We start from the raw sequence: 25,359 nt of genomic DNA, 5'->3' as shown, positions 1-25,359 counted from the left end.
CTATGTTTAAGTCATTTTAACTGTACTTAAATCCTTTGAAGGATTTAGGGTTACTTTAAACCACCTTAAATCTAAAACCACCTTAAATCTAAAAAAATCGTTAAACCTATTGGGGAGATTTAAGGTAGTTAAAGGAGCCTTAAATACAACATTAAATTTATCATAATATTTATGCCATGTTTAAGGACCTTAAAAACACATCAAATCTTTTGGTGTACACCAAGTCTACTTTATTGACATAATCTCTCACCAGAACCAGAAACCATACGAGAGCAGCCTCCAGCAACCTTCAATGAATTAATCATAAATTAATATTAATATTATGTATTTAGTAAAGCCACAATATTTCACGCTACTGATTTTATTGCTTTTTCAATTCTTTGGGTAATGAAACTGTGTTTGTTGATTGTGAACAAGAGACTTGATTTCTTGTGTTGGAAACTGTTTCACTAAAGGAAGGTGGTTGCACAGGGAATTTGACTAACCTGAGCAAATAAGGTACATTTCTTCAAAACCATATAATTTTAGTATGTACCAAACCAGTGGACAGTGTTTTTTGCATGCTCTGATTGGCTACTCAAACTCAGGATAGTACATGCATGTGCTATCCACTTCCCAGCTTAAGCTGAAGTGTGAAAAACTTTTTTTTGCAGTGTTCTGAGATATAAATTTATAATTCTTTTATCTCACTGGTTTGGTATATACTTCACAGCTCATTAAATATCCACCACCACTAAGGGGAATAATATTTATTGTTAAATATATTAAAAACAACAACGACATGTGAATGTAGATTGATGTTAATAACTGGCTGGTAAAATAATGGCACGGCGTGGAATAGGGCAAACTGCCATGAGTTTTACATTGTCAAGAGTTAAATAAGCTCCAGCAAAAAGACTGTGTATCCTATAAACAGGCAAAAAGTAGCTTGATGCTCTAGGTTCAAAGTTATTTGCGTCCCACACACAAAGGGTATTAAAACTTCCCAAGCATTGGTTTTGCTGAACAAGGAAACCGGGGTTTCTGAGCATGAAGTGAACAGCTTTGAACTGCAAACGTCACCAGACATCTGTAACTGAACGTTGAAAAGCGCGCGTTTGTATCGAGGACGCGGTATGTCTCGTCCCCAGAGTGAGGCCGAGATCCTTATGCGCATGACAAATACCGTATGAACGCCAATCAAATGTCCAAAACTATAATCGCGGGATATTTGATCTTTCACTGTCGTTCATTCACTCGGTCGAGTTTCGTTTCGTGAAAAGATAGAGGAGCCGCAGCCAGGATAAAACATCTTGTAAAATTTAAAAAACGATCTCTGGCTAAAACTTTTAAAAGTTTTAGCCAGAGATCGTTTTTTAAATTTTACAAGAGTTTCGTTTCGTTGCGGGCACGTGTTTGGATTCTTCCTCGATAGGATGATGGCTGCAAACGATCCAGTTCAAGAGAGACAGCTTGTTCTTATGGAAAGAATGAGTAGAAGGATTGATTCGATTCTCGAAGGGCAAAAGAAACTAGAAGATACGAATGCAGTCCTTCAGCAAGAAAATGCAAAGCTGAAGAACCAACTTGCGAGTCTGGAAGGGCAGGCAAAGAAGAAAGGCAACAAACGTTCTAAAAGCTCTCGCAGAGAATCAAATGTTGTGATTCCAAATGACTTAAGGGTAAATATTCTTTAATTACTTTAAGGATATAAATTTTTTCAACTTTAGTACCGTTAAGTTGTGTTTGAGAGTTTCAGTTGCGGTGTATCAGAAGCATAAAACGTGTCTTCAAAGACACCGCCATTCCGCCATCACGCGTGTTCTGTGTTAACTTAAAGCACAATATGTGTAGATGTTGGTTCTAGTGCTTATCACAAAGTTGGAACATCCTTGTGCTGAATTCTTGTGCCTATTTTGCAAGCATTTAGCAAAAATACTGTTTACCCAGTTTAAAATTCCACTGTGTACTGTTTACCCAAAAACCCTGCTGACCCTGATTAAAGAAATAAACAAGTTTGTGGTTTGAATTGACTTTTGACATATGATGTTCTTCCATATTATCTTCCAGAAACGGTTTCGGTTCATCTTCAAAAAGATGGTAGAAAAAAAAGTGACACAAGGTTTCATCATTGATGAGGAGTACGTTATTTTTTTACCATACATAAGATGATGTGTTTAAATAGCAAGGCACTAAGAGAGATGGCATGCAAGATATTAGAATTAAAACTTTACCACCAAGAACTAAATCTCTCTCTGACCAGCTTCTTCTAAGGGACTGTTAGTTATCTGTTTTGAGGCCAGTGTTTAGAGTCTGGGGCCAGTGTAAAATATTCAAATTGGGAGTAGGAGGTGGTAAACTTTTAGAATCTGTTATTTCAACTATTATGTTGCTGATAGATTAATACATGCAAATTTTTGTTTTGAGAAATCTTTTCCCTCCAAGAACCAGAAATCCTAATGTCAGTTTGAAGGTGTAAAAAGCATGTAGCTTCTGCACTGTACCAGCAGTGATTAGAAAATTGTCCCTCTTGTATAACTGCTTTACTTGAATTACCGTAATTTCCGGTCGATTACCCGCGGGTAATCTGTTGATTTTGCATTAAATCCGCGCCACTGCGGGTAATAGGGAGGTGCGGGTTATGTGACAATTTTAAATTCTTCTGGAAGTTGAATTGAAAAAATTTCTCACCTACCTGCGTTTCCACCTCTCAAATGAATTTTATTGTATCAAATGTGCCACAAAGCGGCACGAAAACATGATGCCAACTCGAGTTTATTTCACGCATAATTAGTTGCGTGACAAACAAATTTTTATCGGCACGCGTGAAAACAAAACCTTGATGGTGACAAAAATAATCCAAGGATATCCGGCGCATCAGTAACAAATTTCCAGTTTTCACTAGCTTGAGCTAAAGAGAATTTTCCCGTTTTAAGGGACTTGTTAGGCCCAGTAGAACAGGAGATATCGATTTTTTTGAGAAATTGCCGACAGTAATTTTAAATCCCAAATGCATCACCAGAATGTTGAAAATAATAGGTGCGAAACTTAACTAATTTCGCGCTGAAAAAGTATTTTAACGACAAATGAACAATGGATATTGCTCATTACGCTCCTACATGCTATAAAAAGGTAACTGACTGAATAAGAATTATAAACCTCGATCATTCGCGATAAGTGTATCCACGAGGAGTGGGAGAAGTGGATGTCAGAGGGAATCCATACCTTTACCGAAACAGGAAAAATGAGGAGGGCCACCCATGCCGAAGTCTGCGACTGGGTTGTGCGAGCTTGGAAGGCTGTAAAAGTTTCATCCATCAAGAATGGTTTTAGAAAAGCAGGAATTGCAAGTGGCACTGACGATGATGCATCTCAGACATCCGACATCAGTGACGATGAACAAATAACATCTACCGCAATTCTGGATCCTGTACTCGATGCGCAGTTAATGGACTTATTTAATAGTGACACTGAGGATGAAGATTTTAATGGATTTTGAACTGAACTTACTTTATCATTCAAGTTTTTAACACTCGCCCTGTATAATTTTACTGTTCAATTTTCACTGTATAATTTTATCAATAAAGTATAAGCTAATATTGACACAGAATTGTGCACATGTCTGAATCGAAAGACTGAAATGTATCGCCTTAATGTCACGTTTTCGCCACCGAAAAAGTTGAATAACAACGTGCGGGTTATCCACCGGTGCGGGTAATCCGTTGACTTTTTTTTTCGCCGTATGCAATAATCGGCCGGTGCGGGTAATCGGCCGTGCGGGTAATCGACCGGAAATTACGGTATTATTTCCTTTTTTGGCTGAATAATAATAATATTATTATAACTGCCTCTGGCTATTGTTTAAAACAAAAATAACATTCTCATTTTTATTACAGTCCACAGTCAAAGAGAAACCAGAGTATTTTTACAAAAGTGAAAGAAGTACTGAAAAAAGAGCATGGAGGAGAAAGCTGCCTATGGACTGACTTACAAATGGAAGGTATTACATTACAGGAATCAAGTTTTAATGTTGTGTGCAAGTTAGAACAAGAAGCATTTACCTTGTGCAAAATCAAACAAATTTTCTGAAATATGTTGGACAGAAAACTTAAAAACTGAGAGGGAAAACACAATATTACCAGCATTAATTCTTTTAATTAATATATATCCATAAGCTGATGTTACATATACACATAGACTTGTCATTGTATTGTAATTTTAGGATATCATGCAGCGATAATAATTATTGTTTTTAACTCAACAGCTCAGTTTTATCGGTACTTCAAAACAACTAAAGAAAGAGAGCAGAGGAGAAGAAAAGGGAAAAATGAAGAGCATAAAGAAAAGTGCAAAAGGAGCAGGCGTTTGCTAAATGTAAGGACTAGCTAAGTTGTCTTGCTTTTGCCATGCTAAACCTATATTCAAGAATAAATTTTCAAGATAGTGTGGCTGAAGCATGGCTTCTGAATCAAACGTTTCAATTCAGTTTGACAACAAGTGTTGTTTAATACTGTGGCAAATTTGTGCATGGCATTGTACCAACATAATAATAGTTTGAAAACACAACACAATGTGGGATAATATACAGCAACAAAAAATGAAACAATGCCATGCACAAATTTGTCATACACTGTAAGTTGGACTGGTATGTTTACAACTGGTGTACAAATACACATTAATTAGGAAAGTCAACCTTGCTGGTAGTTAACCAAATAATATGGGTTTGCTTTAATTTAGTACTGTTTTGTAGCATGAATTTTTTTCTGGGAGTTCTATTTATTGCTGATTGTTATTTTCATATTTTATATCTTTTGTGGGATATCATTTTGAGTTAGAAAAGTATTTCTATTTGACAATAAATTATATGTTTCATAGATATAATTTGGTCTGGTCACTAACTAAATAATGACTGAATTGTTGCTTTTTGTTCCATTAGAAACTGGAAAGGCGTCAGTCATCCTATGAGATGCTACAAGCTTCTATGACACCAAAAGAAAAACAGTATTATAGTGAAATCCTTTACATTGATTATATGAGTAGCGAAGAATCAGATTATGAGGAGCAAGAAGATTTCATTACTGGTGAAAAAGAAAAGAAACTGGCAAGATATGTAACTAAGAAGCTATCATGGGAAAGAACAAGCTTGACAAATGCAAAAGCCAGGCTAGACAGAACCTACCAAAATAATCTGACCCCCCATGCCAGGGCAATGGCTAAGCCAAGGAGTGTTGGTGGCATGTCGGAGAGGCCTGCACCTGCTGGCCCACTTTGGGCTGTCAGGCAGATAAACAAAGAGTCGTGATTGAAAAAATACTTAACACTTTTTCTACTTTTTATTCATTTATTTATCATGTATTTAATGGCAAACTGAAGTAATTGTTTTGTTAGAACAAATTATTGTCATCTAGATCACAAGGATAGTTTCTTCCAAGTATTGTTAAATTTATTGACTTATGATGGGGAAAATTTGTTCCTGTCAAGCATAAATAAGCTAGGTATGTGTGACATTTTAATCCTTTAACTCCCAAGATCTGATTGGTAACTATCCTCTCCAGCTGCTACATATTTCCCTGTAACTTAGTTATGAGAATCTGGTGTGATATCAAGACAAAGACCTATACCTGATAAGTTTGAGAATTCTCATTATCTCTTTGCTGGATAAGGTATAGATATTTTAGGGAGAAGTTACTTGTTAATCACTCCTGGGAGTTAAAGGGTTAATTACAAATAGGCAGTAGCTTTAAGAATGTGTACCAGTGAATTTAAAATAAAAGAAACTTGAAACATATATTGTTTAGTGTGATATGTGACCTGGTGGGTGGTAGTTTAGTAATGAAACAACAAAACAATATTTCACTGATTTCACAAATTTGATTCAAAACTAAAATAAGCAACAAATTTTGAGCAGATTAATTTGCATTAAATGGTACTTTGACAACATTAAATGTTTGAGCTCTGTTTACTTCAATTAAACAGTACTTAAACATACAGGAATGTTTTGGACACATTTAATGTGAACTTAAACCTGCATTAAGTTTTAGCCTTAAGATAGTATAAGCCAGGTTTAAGTCCAACTTAAATCTAGGTATAAGTGACTTAAACATCAACTTAAACTTATTAAACCTGAGTTTAAGACAGGATTAATCCATGTTTAAGGACACCTAAATATATTAAACATACAGGAATGTTTTGGACACATTTAATGTGAACTTAAACCTGCATTAAGTTTTAGCCTTAAGATAGTATAAGCCAGGTTTAAGCCCAACTTAAATCTAGGTATAAGTGACTTAAACATCAACTTAAACTTATTAAACCTGAGTTTAAGACAGGATTAATCCATATTTAAGGACACCTAAATATATTAAACATACAGGAATGTTTTGGACACATTTAATGTGAACTTAAACCTGCATTAAGTTTTAGCCTTAAGATAGTATAAGCCAGGTTTAAGTCCAACTTAAATCTAGGTATAAGTGACTTAAACATCAACTTAAACTTATTAAACCTGAGTTTAAGACAGGATTAATCCATGTTTAAGGACACCTAAATATATCTTTTCTCCATGTGTTGATTTAAATAAAATACCTTTTTTCAAATTGACAATTACATACGTTTAGTTTTTATACAATAGATGATGAAGATCTACCTGAAGGACCACCCCCTGCAGGCAGTGATTTAGGTAAGTGTCAACGGTAATATTTTCTTTTCTTCTATAATGCTATGATTCCACAAAATGCTATGCACCTGTAAACAGTGAGTAGTCTTTAACCTCTGTAGGAAGTTGGAAAAGTGACACCATAGCCTCCTTGAAATACAAGTTTCCTGTTAAAGTCTAAGCAATAAGAAATGATGTCTGGTTAGCAAACTGTTTTTCCTTTGACCATTTCCAGTAAAGTAGAAGTTCATAATTTTGCAATGTTACCATCACTTGGTTCAATATTGTCACTTCAGAGAAACCTTTTCTAATACAGTTATATAACTTGTGCAGTATTTTTAATAAACTTGTTCAAACCAAGTATTGCTTTTTTCATAAAATAGATGTGGACAAGAAAAATAATAAAAAAGAGAAGGTGTGGAAGAAGTGGAATGATGAAGTAAAGTAAATAGTAACCTAACAACAACTGACATTACAATAAACTGGGCTAACATTTGTTTTCGATGCCATTTTCCACAGTATTTAGAAAATCTTGAATTTATCATGCTCATACGAAAAGAAGTTAAATTTTAGAAACAGTATGGGGCCCAAGAAATATTTTTCAATCTGTAACAAACAGAGATTATTCCATGGAAAGTGTGCACAAATAAGATTTATTGCATCAAACAAAAATTAACATGTGAGCCTAGTGAACAAGTGAATTTTTTTGATCAACGCGACAAGTGGATAAAAATTGTTTAAGCATTTTCCATGGTATGACGCTTCCATTTCATACATACCAAAATTTTCTTTTACTGTCCAACAAAGATTGGAAGCTAACAACTGAGAAAATGCATTGTTCGTTTCATTAAAGCCACAAATGATACTACTTAACAGCGTAAATCCCTATTTGTATTAAAATAAATTTCATTTCTAAACAATTCTCAAATAGAAGATTAAATAATTTTTCAAAGATTTAGAGGTGAGAAGGAAAAAAAAAGGTGATACTATATGATTATTTTTGACTGTTGACAAAGAAATTAAAGTTTAATATAGATCAAATAAAAAACCCTTTGAAGGTCCATTGCAACAGTTTCCAGCACATACACATATACAAAGACTGTTTTATTTCCAATCCAACAAAAGCTGCCATAAGCAGGCATTGAAAGATAAAAATCTATGATAATACAAATAGGGATTTTAGGACAAAAGGGTAATTTATTTAGATCTTGTGAGTATAGTTGTCAGTTGGGTAACATCTCCTTGCAAGTGCATTGCCTTACCTCAACTTTTCATTTTTTTTTCTATCAAAGAAATAAAAAATGTTTCAACTTAGGAGGGAGAGGCCACTCCTACACGGTGGATGTGGTGACCATGCCCACCACGTCAACCATATTAAAAATATAAAATATGAATCAAAATGAAATCAACTGTCTCTCATTCATTTTATAAATGTAAATTTGCAGCAGATTAATTCAGCCATAACTGCAAATGATAAATTCTTACCAAGCCTGAGGGCCATAAGAGAACATTTTTCTGAGTTCCTCACAAAAACAACGGATGGCCAATATTCCTCAATAGAATTTGAGCAAGAAAAGTTAGCAAGTGATTCATCACATTGCAACTGGACTAAACTTTTTAGTTTTAAATTTGGTGCCTTTCAAAACAAAAATACATGGATTATGATCGTTTCACAGGAAACGGTCTGCATGGAAAAGTGCAGAACAAGTAAGAACCAGATCGTGCTGGTAATTACCTCCATACTACCGTAGTTATTCGGTTATAAGGCGCACTCGGCTATAAGACGCACCCCCAATTTGGCAATTTCATTATTGCATGAAGATTTTAGATATATGAAAATTCACATATTTGCACTGCGGTGGAAAGATGAAATTAGGAGACCCTCGCAGCTAAGAACACTACTGAAACGAGTAGTTGTAAATAAGACCTGAAAAAAATTTCAGGCCCGTACGGGATTTGAACCCATGACCTCTGCGATACCGGTGCAGCGCTCTACCAATTGAGCTAACAAGCCAACTGGGAGCTGGTCAATGAATTGGGTCCAAATAAACATCAAAGTGAATGAAGATTTTAGATATATGAAAATTCACATATTTGCACTGCGGTGGAAAGATGAAATTAGGAGACCCTCGCAGCTAAGAACACTACTGAAACGAGTAGTTGTAAATAAGACCTGAAAAACGGGCCTGAAATTTTTTTCAGGTCTTATTTACAACTACTCGTTTGTGTTCTTAGCTGCGAGGGTCTCCTAATTTCATTATTGCATGTTTTCAAACTGAAAATATCGCTAAAATACTTGGTTATAAGGCGCATCGTTGTTTGGGGAGTAAAGATTGGTCAAGTTTATTGTAAATTCTTTCATAAACTTACAAAAAAGCGAAAAAGTCGCGTATTGATTTTAGTTTACCGTTAATTAACAAAAGCAGAATTGTCGCACACGCGACCACGCGCACAAACAAAAGCCTTGATTAAACAAAAGCAAAATGTCACACACATAAACAAAAGCCGAAAAATGTCACACATTTAATCACAGTGATAAACAAAAGGCAAAAAAGGTCACACATTTAATGACAACCTATCGGTACACATTAATTTTTAGCCTTCCCTCTCGGGAAACATGGTTTTAAAGTATAAAAACAATTCGATCAACAAAATCAGTAGTCGCAAATTTACTTCACCTGGTGAACATTATCTTGCGAAGTCTACATTCAGCACAATCATGCCAAACACTCGCCATCATTCTTACGATCTCAACTTTAAGTTGAAAATCGTAATTGAAGCTGAAGCTGTTAACAACAATCGAGAGATAGCGAGGGAATACGGAATTTCCGAATCAATGGTTTGGAAGTGACGCAATAGTAGGACATCTTGTATCACCTTGTCAAGCGCGCTTCCATGGGCCGTTACCGACCAAAAGATCCCGAACTTCATCAACCGTAGGCCGACTGGTTCAGTGATCAAAGGAGCCAAGGTAAGCAAATGCCTTCTTGTCTAATACATTAAAGTTCACACGGCAACCTGGACAATCAGACATAGTTTGATGCTACTCTGGTTTGCAGATTTAATGAATGTAACTGAAGTTACAATTCATAGACCAAACGTTTTTCTGACGAGGTGTAAATAAGCGTCAGGAGGCAAACCGCCATCGTCACGATCCAAACCTCCTCCCATTCAAAACGATGTTTTCAATGCACTTATAGCTCTCAAAAAAGGATCCGGACAGGCTCGTATTATCTGCTGACAAGGGTAATTGTGTTGTGGTAATGGACAAACAGCAATATCGCGACAAAGCTTTGACTCTGCTTAATGACAAGAGTACGTATGCTGTCTTAAACTCTGATCCTACCAGTAAAAAAAATGTTGCTTGATTTGCAAAAAGCTGGTAAAATTAGTGACTCTACGTACAAAATATTATACAGTAGTGACGGCTTATGTCCACGTTTTTATGGCTTACCTAAAATTCATAAACCGGGAATTCCTTTGAGACCAATTGTCTCTTTTGTTAATTGTCCGACTTATGCAATTTTTGGTTTTCTTGCGAGAATTTTGTCGCCTGTTGTTGGGAATACTGATTACACAGTCAAAAATTCCTGCGAATTTGGGGATTTCATAAAAGATAAACTCTTAACGCTTGTGAAGAATTAGTATCTTTCGACGTTGTTTCGCTCTTCACTAAAATCCAAATGGGCAAATGGCTATATAAAAACTTTTCTCCGTAACTGCCAAAAACCAGTGACAAATAGTAACACTCTTGATGAAGACCAGAAGAATCAGCGACTGGTTTTGCTGTTATTCCTTACATACAGGGTGTTACGAATCAACTTATTCTACAACAGATGAACTCTTTATTCCAAGACAGGATTACTTCCATATTTCAGAGATCTAACTCATAGCCAATTGGCAGAGATTTTTCTGCATTTAAGAGTCGACAAGCTTCGCGCAGGGTGCATAGCACAAGTGGCAAGTGACCAGTTAAAAATTGAAGTATCGACATGCCCGCATGACACTCCCGCCATCTGCAAGCGATTTTAAACTTCTGTCTCCAAAGATCAGTTCTGGCCAGGATATACTTTTTGGCGATGTGATTTTGAATGTGACATTTCCACATCAGCGTGTTCTTGAGCTTTTGTAAAGCCGGAAGTGATCCTTCTCTACTGGAGCAGATAACTTCAGACACGTATTTCTCCAGAAGTTCGTCAGGTATACTCTTTCCCCTCTTTTAGTCGTATTTTTAAGCTCTGTACGATTTTTTTTAAATGTGAAGTGCTTCGGACCTATTTTGAGGATGCGCAACGCTTCTCCTTTTGCGAATCCTATCTTAACGCCACTTAAAAAGTGTTTACGTGCCGGCACGACTCCTGCTAGGCGTTGAGTAAGTATAAACGAATCTCTCCGCAGTTATCCGTATCCGTATAAGGTATTCTTAATAACTAAACCTTACAAAAGGCTTGAAAACACAAAAATTAAACCAGATTTTAGTGGTTTGTTTAATACTTAAACTACTGTCTTAACTTTACTGAATTCGTTTTACTCAAAAGCCTTACGTAGGTCAACATTGTTTCGTGTCTAATATAATTTTTGCGTGAAAAACAAAAAATTGTTGAGTACATAATCATTACTGCCTCCTGAGAATATTAGAAAAGAAAGCAGCAAAAATTGGAATAAATCTCCCCTAACCTGGGATAGCTCTTTTTTTTTAATGTCGATGAAATACTGGATAGAGTATTTTCTCTACTTATTTCTATTTAATCTATCCATCTAAAAGTCTTTTAACTCTGTTCCCTTCGAGTACTTGTCATTATTTACTCTATCGGGGTCTTTTTTCCTGCAAGAAAAAAATTGAAATAACCCAATTTATTATTACCTCAATTAATATTTTGGATATAAAGCAAACACAATTACACCAAGCACGATATATAAAAATAATTGGCTATTACTTGTGTCTCGTTGGTAGAGAGGCATCTGTGAGATTCTATATTTTACACCAGAGAGTAAAGATAGTAACTCTTGAAAAAGGAAAAAAAAGGGTGCGTAAATATATATCTATATATATATATTTACATATATATATATATATATATATATATATATATATATATATATATATATATATAACCATCCTCACATCTAATTTAACTTTAATTTATGAAATACCTGTTCTCACCGAGTCTTGCCGCTGGTTGTCAAACTCGAGTCTCACATCATCTCCAATCAGCGTAAACGAAGCCCACTCAGAGATTTTGTTCAAGGGGTTTTTTCTCATCCACTTCATGGCCTGATGAAGAGATTCACTGGCACTTCCACCTTCAATGAGGTGTTCGTAGAACCGACTCATCAGCTGCTGAGTTGCTGAGTCTGGAATGGCCCACAGTGCAACCAACACCGAGCGAGCACCGGATCCTAAGAACGCACGGGCAATTCCTATAACTCCCTCGGCTCTTATCTCTCCACTTCCACTGTGACAGCAGCTAAGTACCACCAGTTTAGCTCTGACTTTCACTCGTGAGACATCAGCCATCGTCAACATGTAAGCTTCCTTCGGTGGGAGAGTGGTTTGACTGTTGGGACAGGGATTGGGGGAGAGTGCAATTTCCCCTCTTTCCGCGTTACCATGGGCAGCAAAATGTATCAAGCTCACTGAACTTATCCGCTCCAGTACCGCCTGCTTCGTTGCTTTCTCTTCAACTAGAGGCGGAACACCCACCAGTCGTCCGACCATCTCCGCTTCCTTTCTTGCAGCTGGCAATGATTGCAGCCAATTAACTTTGGGATTGCCTATTACCAAGGCACCAGTGTTGCTGTGATAGTCCTCTGGACTATCTTGAATGTTCTTGAGTGTTGTCAACGAAGGAATGATACGGATCTTATGAGTCTCTGACAAGTATTCGGCTCCCTCCTTTTCATTCAGGGCAGCAAAGGGAACTTTGTACAACCTGCGGTCAGGAACAATAATTACTTCAGGCTCATCAAGCAAATCATAAACGGGGGCAATGAACATTTTGTAAGACAAGTATAGACTTGAAATCACTTTCTCGTCCTCGTCCTCGTCCTCGTCCTCGTCCTCGTCCTCGTCCAAAAGTCGCAATCTTGCTGAGCTCTTTTGCGCGGGGGAGAGAGGTTGCAATTTAATCGTATTTAAAGACCGATCTTCACAATCTTTAGTGGGCAAAATACCAAAACTCCGGAAATTATAATCCAAAAATTGACTCACAGACAAATCTTTGGGTAACCCAGCCTGAACTAGATTCTCTTCTGGTGATACTCTTCTATAGTGAAGGACTCCACTTGTTTTCAAGATCCACAAATGCAGACGATTCTGAAAATAAGAAATGTACAGACAAGTACAGTTTCTTTTCTTTCTTAAAATGTCCTCAATGCCAAACCAAGATTGTCGATTAGCAGAGATGTGCGTTTCAACCGAGTACTTCTCTGCCATTAAGTCTGATAGGCCTCTAGCTCGACCCAACTCCTCAACATAAAGAGCATCCCGAGCATTTCCGGTGTCACAAAGCAAAGTAGATAGCCGCTTGTAGGGGAATATTCCTGTGTCCTCCAGAAATGATGTTTTGAACTGATCATTGACGCCCAAGAAATATCTCAGCTCCTCATACTTTTCAATGCATAGGTGAAGACACGACAGAGAGTCTTTGATTTTATCTTGACATAAATACAAAACGGAGTAACCTCGGAGGATATCAAACTCTCCTCTTCCATCTCCAATATCTCTGGATATGAATAGAGCTTTCTCCAAGCATACTTCCGAAGCTTCAAAATCACCAACAGTTCTAAAAAAAGTTCCAAGGTTTCCGTAGTCAGTTGCCTCCCCTTCTCTGTCGCCAATTTCAGTTCTGATGACAAGCGCTTTTTGGAGATACTCTTCAGCCTTGTCGTATTGGCCAAGCGACGTAAACACAGTACCTAGGATTCCATAACATGATGCTTCCCCTCCTCTGTCGCCAATTTCAGTTGTGATGACAAGCGCTTTTTGGAGATACTCTTCAGCCTTGTCGTATTGGCCAAGCGACGTAAACACAGTACCTAGGTTTCCATAACATGATGCTTCCCCTCCTCTGTCGCCAATTTCAGTTCTGACGACAAGCGCTTTTTGGAGATACTCTTCAGCCTTGTTGTATTGGCCAAGCGACCTAAACACAGTACCTAGGTTTCCATAACATGATGCTTCCCCTCCTCTGTCGCCAATTTCAGTTGTGATGACAAGCGCTTTTTGGAGATACTCTTCAGCCTTGTCGTATTGGCCAAGCAACTGAAACACAGTACCTAGGTTTCCGTAGTCAGTTGCCTCCCCTTCTCTGTCGCCAATTTCAGTTGTGATGACAAGCGCTTTTTGGAGATACTCTTCAGCCTTGTCGTATTGGCCAAGCGACGTAAACACAGTACCTAGGTTTCCATAACATGATGCTTCCCCTCCTCTGTCGCCAATTTTAGTTGTGATGACAAGCGCTTTTTGGAGATACTCTTCAGCCTTGTCGTATTGGCCAAGCGACGTAAACATAGTACCTAGGTTTCCATAACATGATGCTTCCCCTCCTCTGTCGCCAATTTCAGTTCTGATGACAAGTGCTTTTTGGAGATACTCTTCAGCCTTGTCGTATTGGCCAAGCGACGTAAACACAGTACCTAGGTTTCCATAACATGATGCTTCCCCTCCTCTGTCGCCAATTTCAGTTCTGATGACGAGCGCTTTTTGGAGATACTCTTCAGCCTTGTCGTATTGGCCAAGCGACTGAAACACAGTACCTAGGTTTCCATAACATGATGCTTCCCCTCCTCTGTCGCCAATTTCAGTTGTGATGACAAGCGCTTTTTGGAGATACTCTTCAGCCTTGTCGTATTGGCCAAGCGACCTAAACACAGTACCTAGGTTTCCATAACATGATGCTTCGCCTTGTCTGTGGCCAATTTCAGTTCTGATGACAAGCGCCTTTTGGAGATACTCTTCAGCCTTGTCGTATTGGCCAAGCGACTTAAACACAGTACCTAGGTTTCCATAACATGATGCTTCCCCTCCTCTGTCGCCAATTTCAGTTGTGATGACAAGCGCTTTTTGGAGATACTCTTCAGCCTTGTCGTATTGCCCAAGCGACTGAAACACAGTACCTAGGTTTCCGTAGTCAGTTGCCTCCCCTTCTCTGTCGCCAATTTCAGTTCTGATGACAAGCGCTTTTTGGAGATACTCTTCAGCCTTGTCGTATTGGCCAAGCGACGTAAACACAGTACCTAGGTTTCCATAACATGATGCTTCCCCTTCTCTGTCGCCAATTTCAGTGCTGATGACAAGCGCTTTTTGGAGATACTCTTCAGCCTTGTCGTATTGGCCAACATACAGAAACACAGTACCTAGGTTTCCATAACATGATGCTTCCCCTCCTCTGTCGCCAATTTTGGTTGTTATGGCAAGGGCCCTCTCAAAATATTCCTTTGCTTTTAGGCTTTCGCCAAGTTTATAAAGCATAATTCCATACCCTCTGTATAAGGCAAACAGTTTCCTTCCGTATCTTTCCGCACTTATGTAGTCAGAGATATGACGATAAGCGCTGAAAAGAATGGTATAGATGTCGCTGTAAAATTGTAGCAGTGCTGAATCAAATTGGTCTTTGCTGTTTTTATCGGTGCCATTAAGCAAAATCAAACATTCGCTGCATATCTCAATGGCTTTCTGAATGCGATCTGAGTTGAGCAAGAACAGGGCAACAAATAAGGCGAGGCTCATGAAAGGTGTCATGGCTTCTGCTGTTAGGTTTCCATTGCAATCCTCAACTGTTATCAGGGAAACATTATTTTTAGTAACACAATACTAAATGGTCCATAATCTTGATTAATAACGAGTCACTTCAAACAGGAACACACATGTTAAGTTACAAAAACGGGCTGGGTCGATTACACCCGGAAACTATTTGTAACAAGCTGAAAGTGTTAGAATTCACAATATCCACTTAAAAACAAAAAAGTGAAGAAGTCGGTTGGTCAACTTTTTATTTTCCTCAAGTTGAGATTTTTGCAGAACATTAAATGACTTTAAAGTCATTGGACAAAGATAAAAAAAACTGACAGACTTTATCTTAACTTTTGCAATGAGAACTTTCCACATGCATAGTTTCTATAAACAACGGGGTAAGTTTTTGAAGAAACTTTGGTGGGGTATTAAAAAACTATTTGGCTTTACCAACTGAGTTGACAATGTAAATTGGCCATGATAATGAATTTCAGCAGTCGTTTACTTCCGTTTGAAAAATGTCATTAACCAAGTTCACTGTGCATTTGTCATGGAAGAAGCAAGTCCCATACATGAAATTTCAATTCCAATATTGGAACTGACAGTCAGTGTTATCTGCGTAAGGCTCTCCAGAATTATTGGAGAAGAATTGGAAATGACAGCAGACCAAGTTTACTACTGAACTGACTCAGCTTCCGTGTTGAAGTACATCAACTTTGTTAACTCGCAGGTAAGCGAACCGTAGAAACTAGACTTAACTCACTGGGTCACTGTCGTAAATAGTAGCGGAGCTCGCAGAGCGTAGCCCCAAAATTATGCAAAACAGTAGTAGCCCATCAAGCCGAAAAAATTTGGATGTACGACCGTACGACCGTACAAGGTGCTTCTTTTAACATGCGTGGTCAACTGTACCGCGGGCACGCCAACGCCACGGCTTTGTCCAGTAGTTCAGTGGTCAGTGCACTGGGCTGCGAGTTGGGCGACCCGGGTTCTAGTCCTGGCCAGGGCAAGGCGTTGTGCCCTTGAGACGTGCGGGGGAAAAAAAAATACGAGCTCCGCTTTTAGGCTTGGCTAAATCTATATATTATACTTTGACCTAGGTTTTTTGGTTCCTTCATCTCGTCACGTAATGTAAAAGAAACATTTTGCCCTTAGGTTGAATCATATTACTACGGATGTCTGTCTTTCATCTTTTTGTGAGTGAACGTTAAAAGCCAAAAATCTAGACAGTTGTGCCTGACTTAAACTACATTCATATTTGAAAATCAAAAAGTTTCATTGTCACTAAGAATTTGTCACAGGATTTGTGATCGAACTAGAACTTCTGTTCTTTCTAATCGTATGAGGAAACTAAAAAAAATTCTCTTCCCAGTGTCTCAACTTTCTTTAGGCAGATAATTAGGAAACCGGAAACAGAAAGAAATGGGAAAAGAGAGTCCCTTCTTAATTGATAATGAAGCTTATTGATTCAATCAATGAAGAACATTGAAGAATAAGAGGCTTGGTTATATCATGTATTGTGAGGTAAGGAAGCTACCTTTTCTCAAAGGAAACAAACTGCTGCCATGTGTCATAGCCTGACTCGCCGATTTGTTTTTGAGGCATTATTCGCTTTGATTAAAAACAAACAAAAAAGACAAGAATAAAATACAAATTCAGCTAATGAAAAATCGATGGAAATCAAAAGAAATTAGAAAGAAATCAGAAAGGAATAGTCTACAATATAAGTTCTAGTTTCCCCATTCTTAGTTTATTGATTTTGTTAAACCGGCTGTCAAAACGTATGTGCAATGCAGACCATTAGGATCACTCTATTTTATTTCTTATTCATGAATAATACAAGAATGATTAATGAAAAAATTGCTCTAGTTTTCTCGAGAACTATTCGACAGTTTAAATAATGTACCGTCCAAAATGTTTGTACTGGAAATTCCCTCGCTCGATTTTATTGAAACACCGTTCTTTTGGTTCATTACCGAGATGATCACACAATTGTCCATATGATGCCCTACCGTCGATTGCATTTACCTTTCCAAGGTAATGTCACTAAACTTCTGGATAAAAAGAAAAGCCTGCAAGATTTGGCCGAATTACCCTTAATCTATCCCCTTACAGTTATGTTGGTGTTAATGCCTATTTAGTCACCAGAAATTCATTGTAAAGGACAATAAAATTTCTATTAGTTCAGCCAATTCCTTGAGGACGCAGATCGTCAAGTGGTGTTCATTATGTTATTTCATAATTTTTCTTCCTGTGGCAACTCGTTCTCCGTAATATTCAGTAGAGTAGTTTGGTGGTTATTAGCATGTCGTCAATTTGAGCGTTCACTTATCTCACGGACGGGCGGAGATTGTATGCTTGGCTTGTAAGGGTCATAACTTTTTAGGGACTGGCCAAGGGGGGAACTGGTAAGTCTACTGTGGTAAGGGAAGTCATCAACAATTTTCGAGCGGCTGGAAAAGGTTTCTGTGGTATGTTCCAGTGGTGTAGCATGCACGATCCTGGTGCCGCTTCTATCGTGCATTCCTATTATGGATCAGGAATTGCAGACCTATCACGGGGACAGCTGTCTGCTTGGTTGATTGGGACGCTCGATTAATGCGAGGTGTCACTGCGGGGATGGGAATAACAGCGTTGGCAAAGTAAGCTTAAAACGGCAGAAATCGCCAGAAACTAATATGGACACACAAGATGTGTGTACTTTTATTGATTTTACGTGTTAAATGTTGATTTCTCGAAAAAATTCTCGTGATAAATCGACCATATTTCGCTCCCCATTCTATTCTTAATAACTTGTTCAACGCTTATAACTTCGCTCATAACTTAACACATAAGTCACACAACCCGTGACGCTATCATGAATTAATCGTTTGCTTTTTCTCGAGACGTGAACTTGGACCAGTAAAGGACATTCTGCATTATGAATATATCTTTATATGGGATTGATTTTACTTTTTGATCACGTGATTGTTGAAACTATCAGTTTTTCAAATTAAACAATGCCTAACAATATCTTAACTACTGAGGTTGAAATATATTGTATAAAACCTTAACGGTTTGAAGAAAGAAATTTAACGGTGGAAATATAAAGCATCCCTTCAACGGTAAGATACGCTTATACTATAAATGCAATAACAGTGAATTTAAGAAAGTTTCACTCCTCTGAGAATCGTTCGTTCAACCCTCCTAAACAGATTCAAGTTGATAGCTGATGTAGAGTCATAGCCACTGGAAAACCACCTGATCAAGCACCACGAATTTCCTTCAGCGAGGGACAGTCCACAACATAAATAAAGGTCTGATTTTAGTTTATGATCACAATTTCTCAAATTGAACGATACTCAATAACATTAGTTAATGAGGATAAATTAAACGGTATAAAGCTACAGAGATTTGAGAAGACCGCTGGATAATGAATTTATTTCACTGTGGTGGCGATTCAATCGCGCCATCAACCGCTTAAATGAAGGGCTAACGCTCGAAACGAGACATAACTACATATTGCAAAAACAAAGCTCGAAAAAGCAGCTACTGGGCTTTGCCATGAGAGCCTTACCTCTCTACAGTTACTAAATGACTAAGGCTGATAAAAACCGAGTGAATAGGAAAGATTTTCAATCGCACTTACCAAGATGTTGACAATGTGACTGATTCTTTCAAAATGAAACAACAAAAATAACGAATTACACTCCGCACTTTTCTCAACCTTCCGAACTTCCGCTGTCACGGCGTTTTAGGTATCTAGATCACGTGTGTTTTCGGTTATTCCCCTCCTGCTCTAGGCTACTCGAAATAAAATTGCATATTTTTTGTGCGTTCGCATGCCCGTCTATCGCTTCCCATTAACGTTGAAAATGGTCAGTGGTCATATGATAAAATGCTTATTGACCGAATTTTGTGGGGCCAGTGGAGAAAATATTTGGCTCTGGGTGATGAAGCTTGAGCCTCGCTGCGCTCGGTCCATAGGTCATGACCCCGAGCCAAATAATTTTCCTTCCGGCCCTACCACTCAGTTAATAAGAACACAGTATTTCGGTTTTGTACGTCCAACTTTTATCACACACGATGTAATTGAACGTGGAACAGATCGATCCTAAGTTTCTTTTCTAACGCTAAGCTATCTTTGCGTGATAATGGACTCATTGTCTTTTTGAACTTTTCATTTTCTAGCGGGTGTGATTTGCATGATCGAAGCTAAAAATACTAAAAAAACTTAGTGACCGTATTTTGGTTTGGCACGTCACACTTTTCTAACTAATGATGGATTTGAGCATCCAAAAATGACACATCTTACTTTGTTTATTCGAAAACGCCAGGCTTCAGTGTTCATCCCTTTTAGTTCGTTAGGATTTGCATCACGAGATCGATAAGATTGAGCGTACAACTAAAGCTTCTGTCTTTAAACAGTAAGCTATCTGTGTGTAAAAACTGACCCATTGTATACGTGAACTTTTCATTTTCTTGAGGGTGTGATTTGCATGATCGAAGACAAAAATAGCAACTGAGATTATTAAAAAAAAAAAAAAAAAAAGAAAACGGACGGAGTGGATCGGTAATTTGCTTGAACATAACCACATCACTAGTCTTACCTTTGAAGGTGTTAATCCAATGACTGAAATATGGCAACAAGTAAATGAGGAGGTAGCTTGACTTTCAGTAATAATCAATAGTTATACTTAATAGTCCTTCATATTTCTTTTGAAAAAGGGAAGAGAGGTGGGGGAAATGGACTGGACTACAGTTACGTTGTAGGATCCGCGCATCAGGAAGGGACTTTCCAGAAAACTCCCAATGGCAATAATGCTTTTCAACCTTTTTGTTTCCTCTTTTCCTCAGACAATCGCAAGAAACTTGCAACTAGAGGGCACTAACACCCAGCGATCATTCGAATGATAAAAATTATATATGGCTTAGGTTCTTCTATGTCTTTAAAAAATAACAAACAATTGCCAACTTGACAAGCTTGCTTCCCGTTTAATTTAGTATTGATGTCAACATTACCTGATTTCTCGAAATGCGGACAAATTTCGTTTTCGGGGTGATGGCTTTTACGGCTAACGGTTAAAAGTTTGGCCATTTTACGAGTAACGGTTAACATCATTCCATGAGTTGTTACCAGAAATGTTTAACAACTCGTTCCATAAATTTTTACCAGAAAAGTGTTTAACTGCTAATTTTTTTGGCCGTTTTACGCCTGACGGTTAATCTTATTAATTATTATTATTATAAACACTGTTACTGCCAATTTGTGATTAGGAAAAATGAAAACTGTGATTAAAAGTATTTAACAAAATTACTGAGAATAGGAACTGATCAATTATCAAATACGATCGAGAAAAAGATCAAAATGGTATTTTTTTTTCCTGAAGTGATTCATTATGTACGAGACGTGAACTAGTGATTCTCATTTCACGAAGTGTTAGTACAAATCATAAATATATCTCTAACCTTACAGAAGATAGTGAGAGTTAAACTCCCCAGTTTTCATGCGACTTTCGAAAATTCAAAACGGAATTCGAATACTAATGGCGAATTAATGAGAGGGGGATCTGGGGGGCGAATCAACATTTACTCCGAAGATTTAAGTGTTCCATCTTAAACGAATGAATTTCGGTTTCGTACGTCACACTTTATAACCACTGATGGATTGAACATATGTATAAAATAACTCATTCCATTCTTTTTTCACAGGAAACGTCAGGCCTCTGTGTCCATCCATTTCGAAAATTAAAATTTCATTACAAGATCGATACCAATAGAACCAAAGCTTCTTTCTTTAAACGGTAAGCTTGCTGTGAGCGATAATCAACTTTTCATGAACTGATATGGAAAACCGATCAGCAGTTTACTCCGCAGTGAATCTATTTCGGTTTTGCTCGTCACACTTTTACTACTTCAAATCGACCATATTTGGTTCCCCATACAATTCTATAGGACGTGTTCATTTCTTGTGAGTGACTACCGGTCACACAACGCGTGGCGCTTTCATGAATTAATTGTTTGCTTTTTCTCTAGATGTGAGCTTGGGCCGCCTCTGCTGACATCAGTAAAGGACATTCTGCATTATAAATATGTCTTGATATAGGATTGATTTTAGTTTTTGACCACGTGATTGTGGAAACCATCAGTTTCTCGAACTAAACGATACTGAACAATCTTAGTTATAATGAGGTTGAAATATATTGTATAAAACCTTAACTGTTTTAAGAAAGCCATTTAAGGGTAAAGATATGAAGTATCCGATCAACGGAAAAGTACGCCTATACTATGTATGCAGTAACATTGAATTTAAGAAAGTCTTAGTTTCTATCAAGAGATTAAAACATTTCTCTTCGTGAGCGCGCAGCGTCATGACTTATCTTCTTACTCGAGACTCTGGCGCTTAGACAGAGAAAAAAACGGATTACGGCGTTTAGAAAAATATGTACTGTAGAATTCGCCGCTAGACAAAAAAAAACAAACAAACAGAAAAAAGATTTGTGCTCGTATGCCTGTCTATCGCGTCCTATTTAGGTCGAAATTTTCAACAGTTAGTGGTCATATGATAAAATGTTTATTGACTGAGTTTTGTTGGGCCGGACGGGAAAATATTAGGCTCTCGGTCACGAAGCAAGGACCTCGCTACGCTCCTACCTCTCAATCAATAAGTACACAGTATTTGGATTTGTATGTCACACTTTTATCCCTAATGATTTAATTGAACATGAAAATTGAGAAGGGTTATTCTATTTTTCATGGGGAACGACAAGCTTAAGTGTTGATTCTTTTAAAGCTTTCATTTACATCACAAGATTGATCACAGTACAACCTAAGTTTCTTTCTTTAAACGGTAACCTATCTTTGCGTGACAATCGACTTATTGTCTTCGTGAACTTTTAATTTTCTAGCGGGTGTGATTTGCATGATCGAAGCCAGAATTGCTAAAAAAAACCGAGTGACTGTATTTCGGTTGAGCTCGTCACACTTTTCTGACTAATGACGGATTTCAGCGTCCAAAAATGAAACATCTTCCTCTGTTTATAACATGTTCAACTCTCGTAACTTAGCACCGAGTCACACAACGCGTGATGCTTTCATGAATTAATCGTTTGCGTTTCCTCGAGATGTGAGTTTGGGCCGCCACTGCTGACATCAGTGAAAGACATTCTGCATTATAACTATGCCTTAATATAGGATTGAATTTAGTTTTTGATCACGTGATTGTGGAAACCATCAGTTTCTCAAACTAAACAATGCTGAACAATCTTAGTTATAATGAGGTTGAAATATATTGTATGAAACCATAACGGTTTGAAGAAAGCGATTTTACGGTGAGGATATGAAGCATCCGTTCAACGCAAAAGTACGCTTATACTCTGTATGCAATAACAGTGAATTTAAGAAAGTTTTAGTTTCTCTGAGAAAATTAAAACATCTCTCTTCATGAGTGCGCAGCGTCATGACTTATCTTCTTATGCGAGACTGGCGCTTAAACAGACAGAAAAAAGAAAGGGATTACGGCGTTTAGAAACATATGTACCGTAGAACCCGCCGCTAGTATCTAAAAACTTAAGCGAATAGTATCTCGACCATGAAACATTTGTGTACAAGTAGAAAACGGGGATTCAATTGGAGTCTACCGCAATCTTGGAATCGATCGTTAAACACTCCTAAAAAGTGTCAAGTTAATAGCTAGTGGAGATCGTAGCCACCGGAAAACCACGTAATGAAGCACTACGGATTTCCTATATCAACGTGGGACAATCCAGTTTTATGATCATCAATTTCTCAAATTGTACAATACTCAATAACCTTATTTTAGTTAATGAGAATAAATCATACGGTATAAAGGCACAGAGATTTGAAAAAGTTGCCGTAAAACCAATTTATTTCGCCGTGGTGACGATTCAATCGCGCCATCAACCGCTTTAACGAAGGGCTAACACTCGAAACGTGACGTATCGCAAACATAAAGATCAAAAAAGTGGGTACTGGGCTTTGCCATAAGTGCCTTACCTCTTTACAGTTACTAAATAACTAAAGCTGATAAAAACCGAGTGACTAGGAAAGATTTTCAATCGCACTTACCAAGATGTTGACAGTGTGGCTGATGCTTTCAAAATGAAACAACAAAAATAACGAATTACTTTTCCCAACATTCCCAACTTCCGCTGTCACAGTGTTTTAGGTATCCAGATCACGTGTGTTTAGGTTATTCCCTTCCCCCCCCCCTCTGGGCTTATCGAAATAAAGGGAAAAGTTTTAAATTGCATACTTCTTGTGTACCCGTATGCCCGTCTATCGCGTTCCATTTAGGTTGAAATTTTTAACAGTTAGTGGTCATATGATAAAATGCTTATTGACAGAATTTGGTGGGGCCAGTGGGGAAAATATTAAGCTCAGGGTCATGAAGAAAGGACCTCGCTGCGCCCCTACCACTCCATCAATAAGTACACAGTATTTTGGTTTCGTACGTCACACTTTTATCACTCATGATGTAATTGAACATGAAAAATGAAAAGTGTTATTCTTTTTTCAACAGGAAATGTCAGGTTTCAGTGTTTACCCCTTTGAAAGGTTTGGTTTTTATCACAAGATCGACCACAGTACAACCTAAGTCTATTTTTTTTAACGCTAAGCTATCTTTGCGTGATAATGGACTCATTGTCTTCGTGAACTTTTCATTTTCTAGCAGGTGTGATTTGCATGATCGAAGCCAAAACTACTAAAAAAGCCAAGTGACTGTAATTCGGTTTTGCACGTCACACTTTTGTAACTAGTGATGGTTATAAAATAATTGAGATAGTTCGCACGCTCTCATAGTTCAACTGGTTAGTTTAGATGAGACTATGTAAACACGGCTTATTGGGACGTCACACTTTTAATATTTACCGGCGCAATTTGAAAACATTTCAAACTCACAGTTTTCCCAATACTCGCAAAGTAATTTCAAGTATAAGTGATAAATATCGGAATTGGAGAAAAATGTGCTAAGTTTTGATCTGGGGTTTGGCTTCCGTCCCCCCTCCTCAGGGAGGAACAAGAAGGAAGAAAAAGAGGAACTAGCGCTTTGCCTGCCTCGATGACCATGAACTGTGCGGCCTCATCGAGGGAGTTCAAGTAAAGACGACAAATATGCAACAAAATACACAGTAAACATCGAAATGTAAGGAAACAAGGAAACATTTTGGAAAAAAACATTTTGAAAAATCGTTCTACGCGCCCTACTTTCAAAGAAACCATAAAAACTGTATATCACTGAAAAACTTATAAAATATGGAACAAAAGTTTTAAAAAGTTTTTTTTTCCCCAGCAAATCTAGTTTCAGTGTTTTCTCTAAATAAAGAGTAAATGAAATGAAAGTTTGGAAATTTGACCGGATCTTGTTGACAGTAATCTCAAATCAAAACTCACAATTTCAAGGCAGTAACAAAACAGTTTTTTGTTACTGCCTTTGCTACATTACAAAAATGAAGAAGCCGTTTGTTCGTTACGGCTGAACGAAGACAAAAATCATGCTGCTTAGGTCTCTAAGGCAGGGTAATTGCCCTTTTGGTGTGCCCTGAGCAGACGCCGGTCCCTCGTAAAAATACCGAGTAATCAAGTCGATTTTGAAATTAACGCAGGGGTCACATAATCGAAAGAACTCGGTGACGCTGATTGCAAAATGAGAATTTATTTACAGTGACGTGGCTTGATTAAATTTCCTGAACTTAAGAGTCATCAGATGTATTGACAACTGACATATTTAAACGTTAAGTCAAGTACATGCGTATTCAAAGTGGGGAAACTTTGCATCGATATTGGTTGAAAGCGAAGGTAGTTGATTAACTTATCTGATCTGATTTGACCAATGCTGGACTCACGCTTAAAGACCAGCGGTTATGTGTTATAAGTAGGTCCAAAATTAACGACCAATTGCCTAAATTTAGATAGATTTTGCCTTTTGGATATTTCTCAGATATAATTGGCTAATTTTCAGCTGGTTAAGATATCACTTTTTTACCTATGT

The 25,359-nt window shown here is 37.7% G+C and overlaps 2 protein-coding genes and 1 pseudogene across 4 annotated transcripts in view; 1 reads left to right on the top strand and 2 right to left on the bottom strand.

Annotated features, from left to right (window-relative positions):
* The window catches only part of LOC113679450 (trafficking protein particle complex subunit 11-like), a 55,136-nt pseudogene that overhangs the window by 4,382 nt on the left and 25,395 nt on the right, over positions 1-25,359 (bottom strand). The window lies entirely within an intron of this gene.
* Positions 1,375-5,767, top strand: LOC149036591 (uncharacterized). The gene is made up of 4 exons (XM_089188811.1): positions 1,375-2,120; positions 3,876-3,979; positions 4,244-4,353; positions 4,916-5,767. The coding sequence occupies exons 1-4, from the start codon at positions 2,023-2,025 to the stop codon at positions 5,279-5,281; spliced, it is 678 nt and encodes a 225-aa protein (XP_089044937.1). The 5' UTR covers positions 1,375-2,022; the 3' UTR covers positions 5,282-5,767.
* Positions 10,457-23,455, bottom strand: LOC149036590 (uncharacterized). 2 transcript variants are annotated; one of them, XM_089189302.1, is made up of 3 exons: positions 23,436-23,455; positions 11,789-15,412; positions 10,457-11,459 (listed from the first exon to the last, which is right to left on the bottom strand). In XM_089189302.1, the coding sequence occupies exons 2-3, from the start codon at positions 15,375-15,377 to the stop codon at positions 11,437-11,439; spliced, it is 3,612 nt and encodes a 1,203-aa protein (XP_089045428.1). In that variant the 5' UTR covers positions 15,378-15,412; positions 23,436-23,455; the 3' UTR covers positions 10,457-11,436. The 2 variants fall into 2 exon arrangements, with proteins under 2 accessions (XP_089045428.1, XP_089045429.1); XM_089189303.1 differs by lacking the exon at positions 23,436-23,455 and having other exon boundaries at positions 11,799-16,535.

This window comes from Pocillopora damicornis, chromosome 12, assembly GCF_964200805.1.
Source record: "Pocillopora damicornis chromosome 12, jaPocDami1.2, whole genome shotgun sequence".
In the NCBI taxonomy this organism is placed as follows: domain Eukaryota; kingdom Metazoa; phylum Cnidaria; class Anthozoa; order Scleractinia; family Pocilloporidae; genus Pocillopora; species Pocillopora damicornis.
Note: the sequence above shows the minus strand (reverse complement) of the source record. Positions and strands in the feature narration are given on the sequence as shown.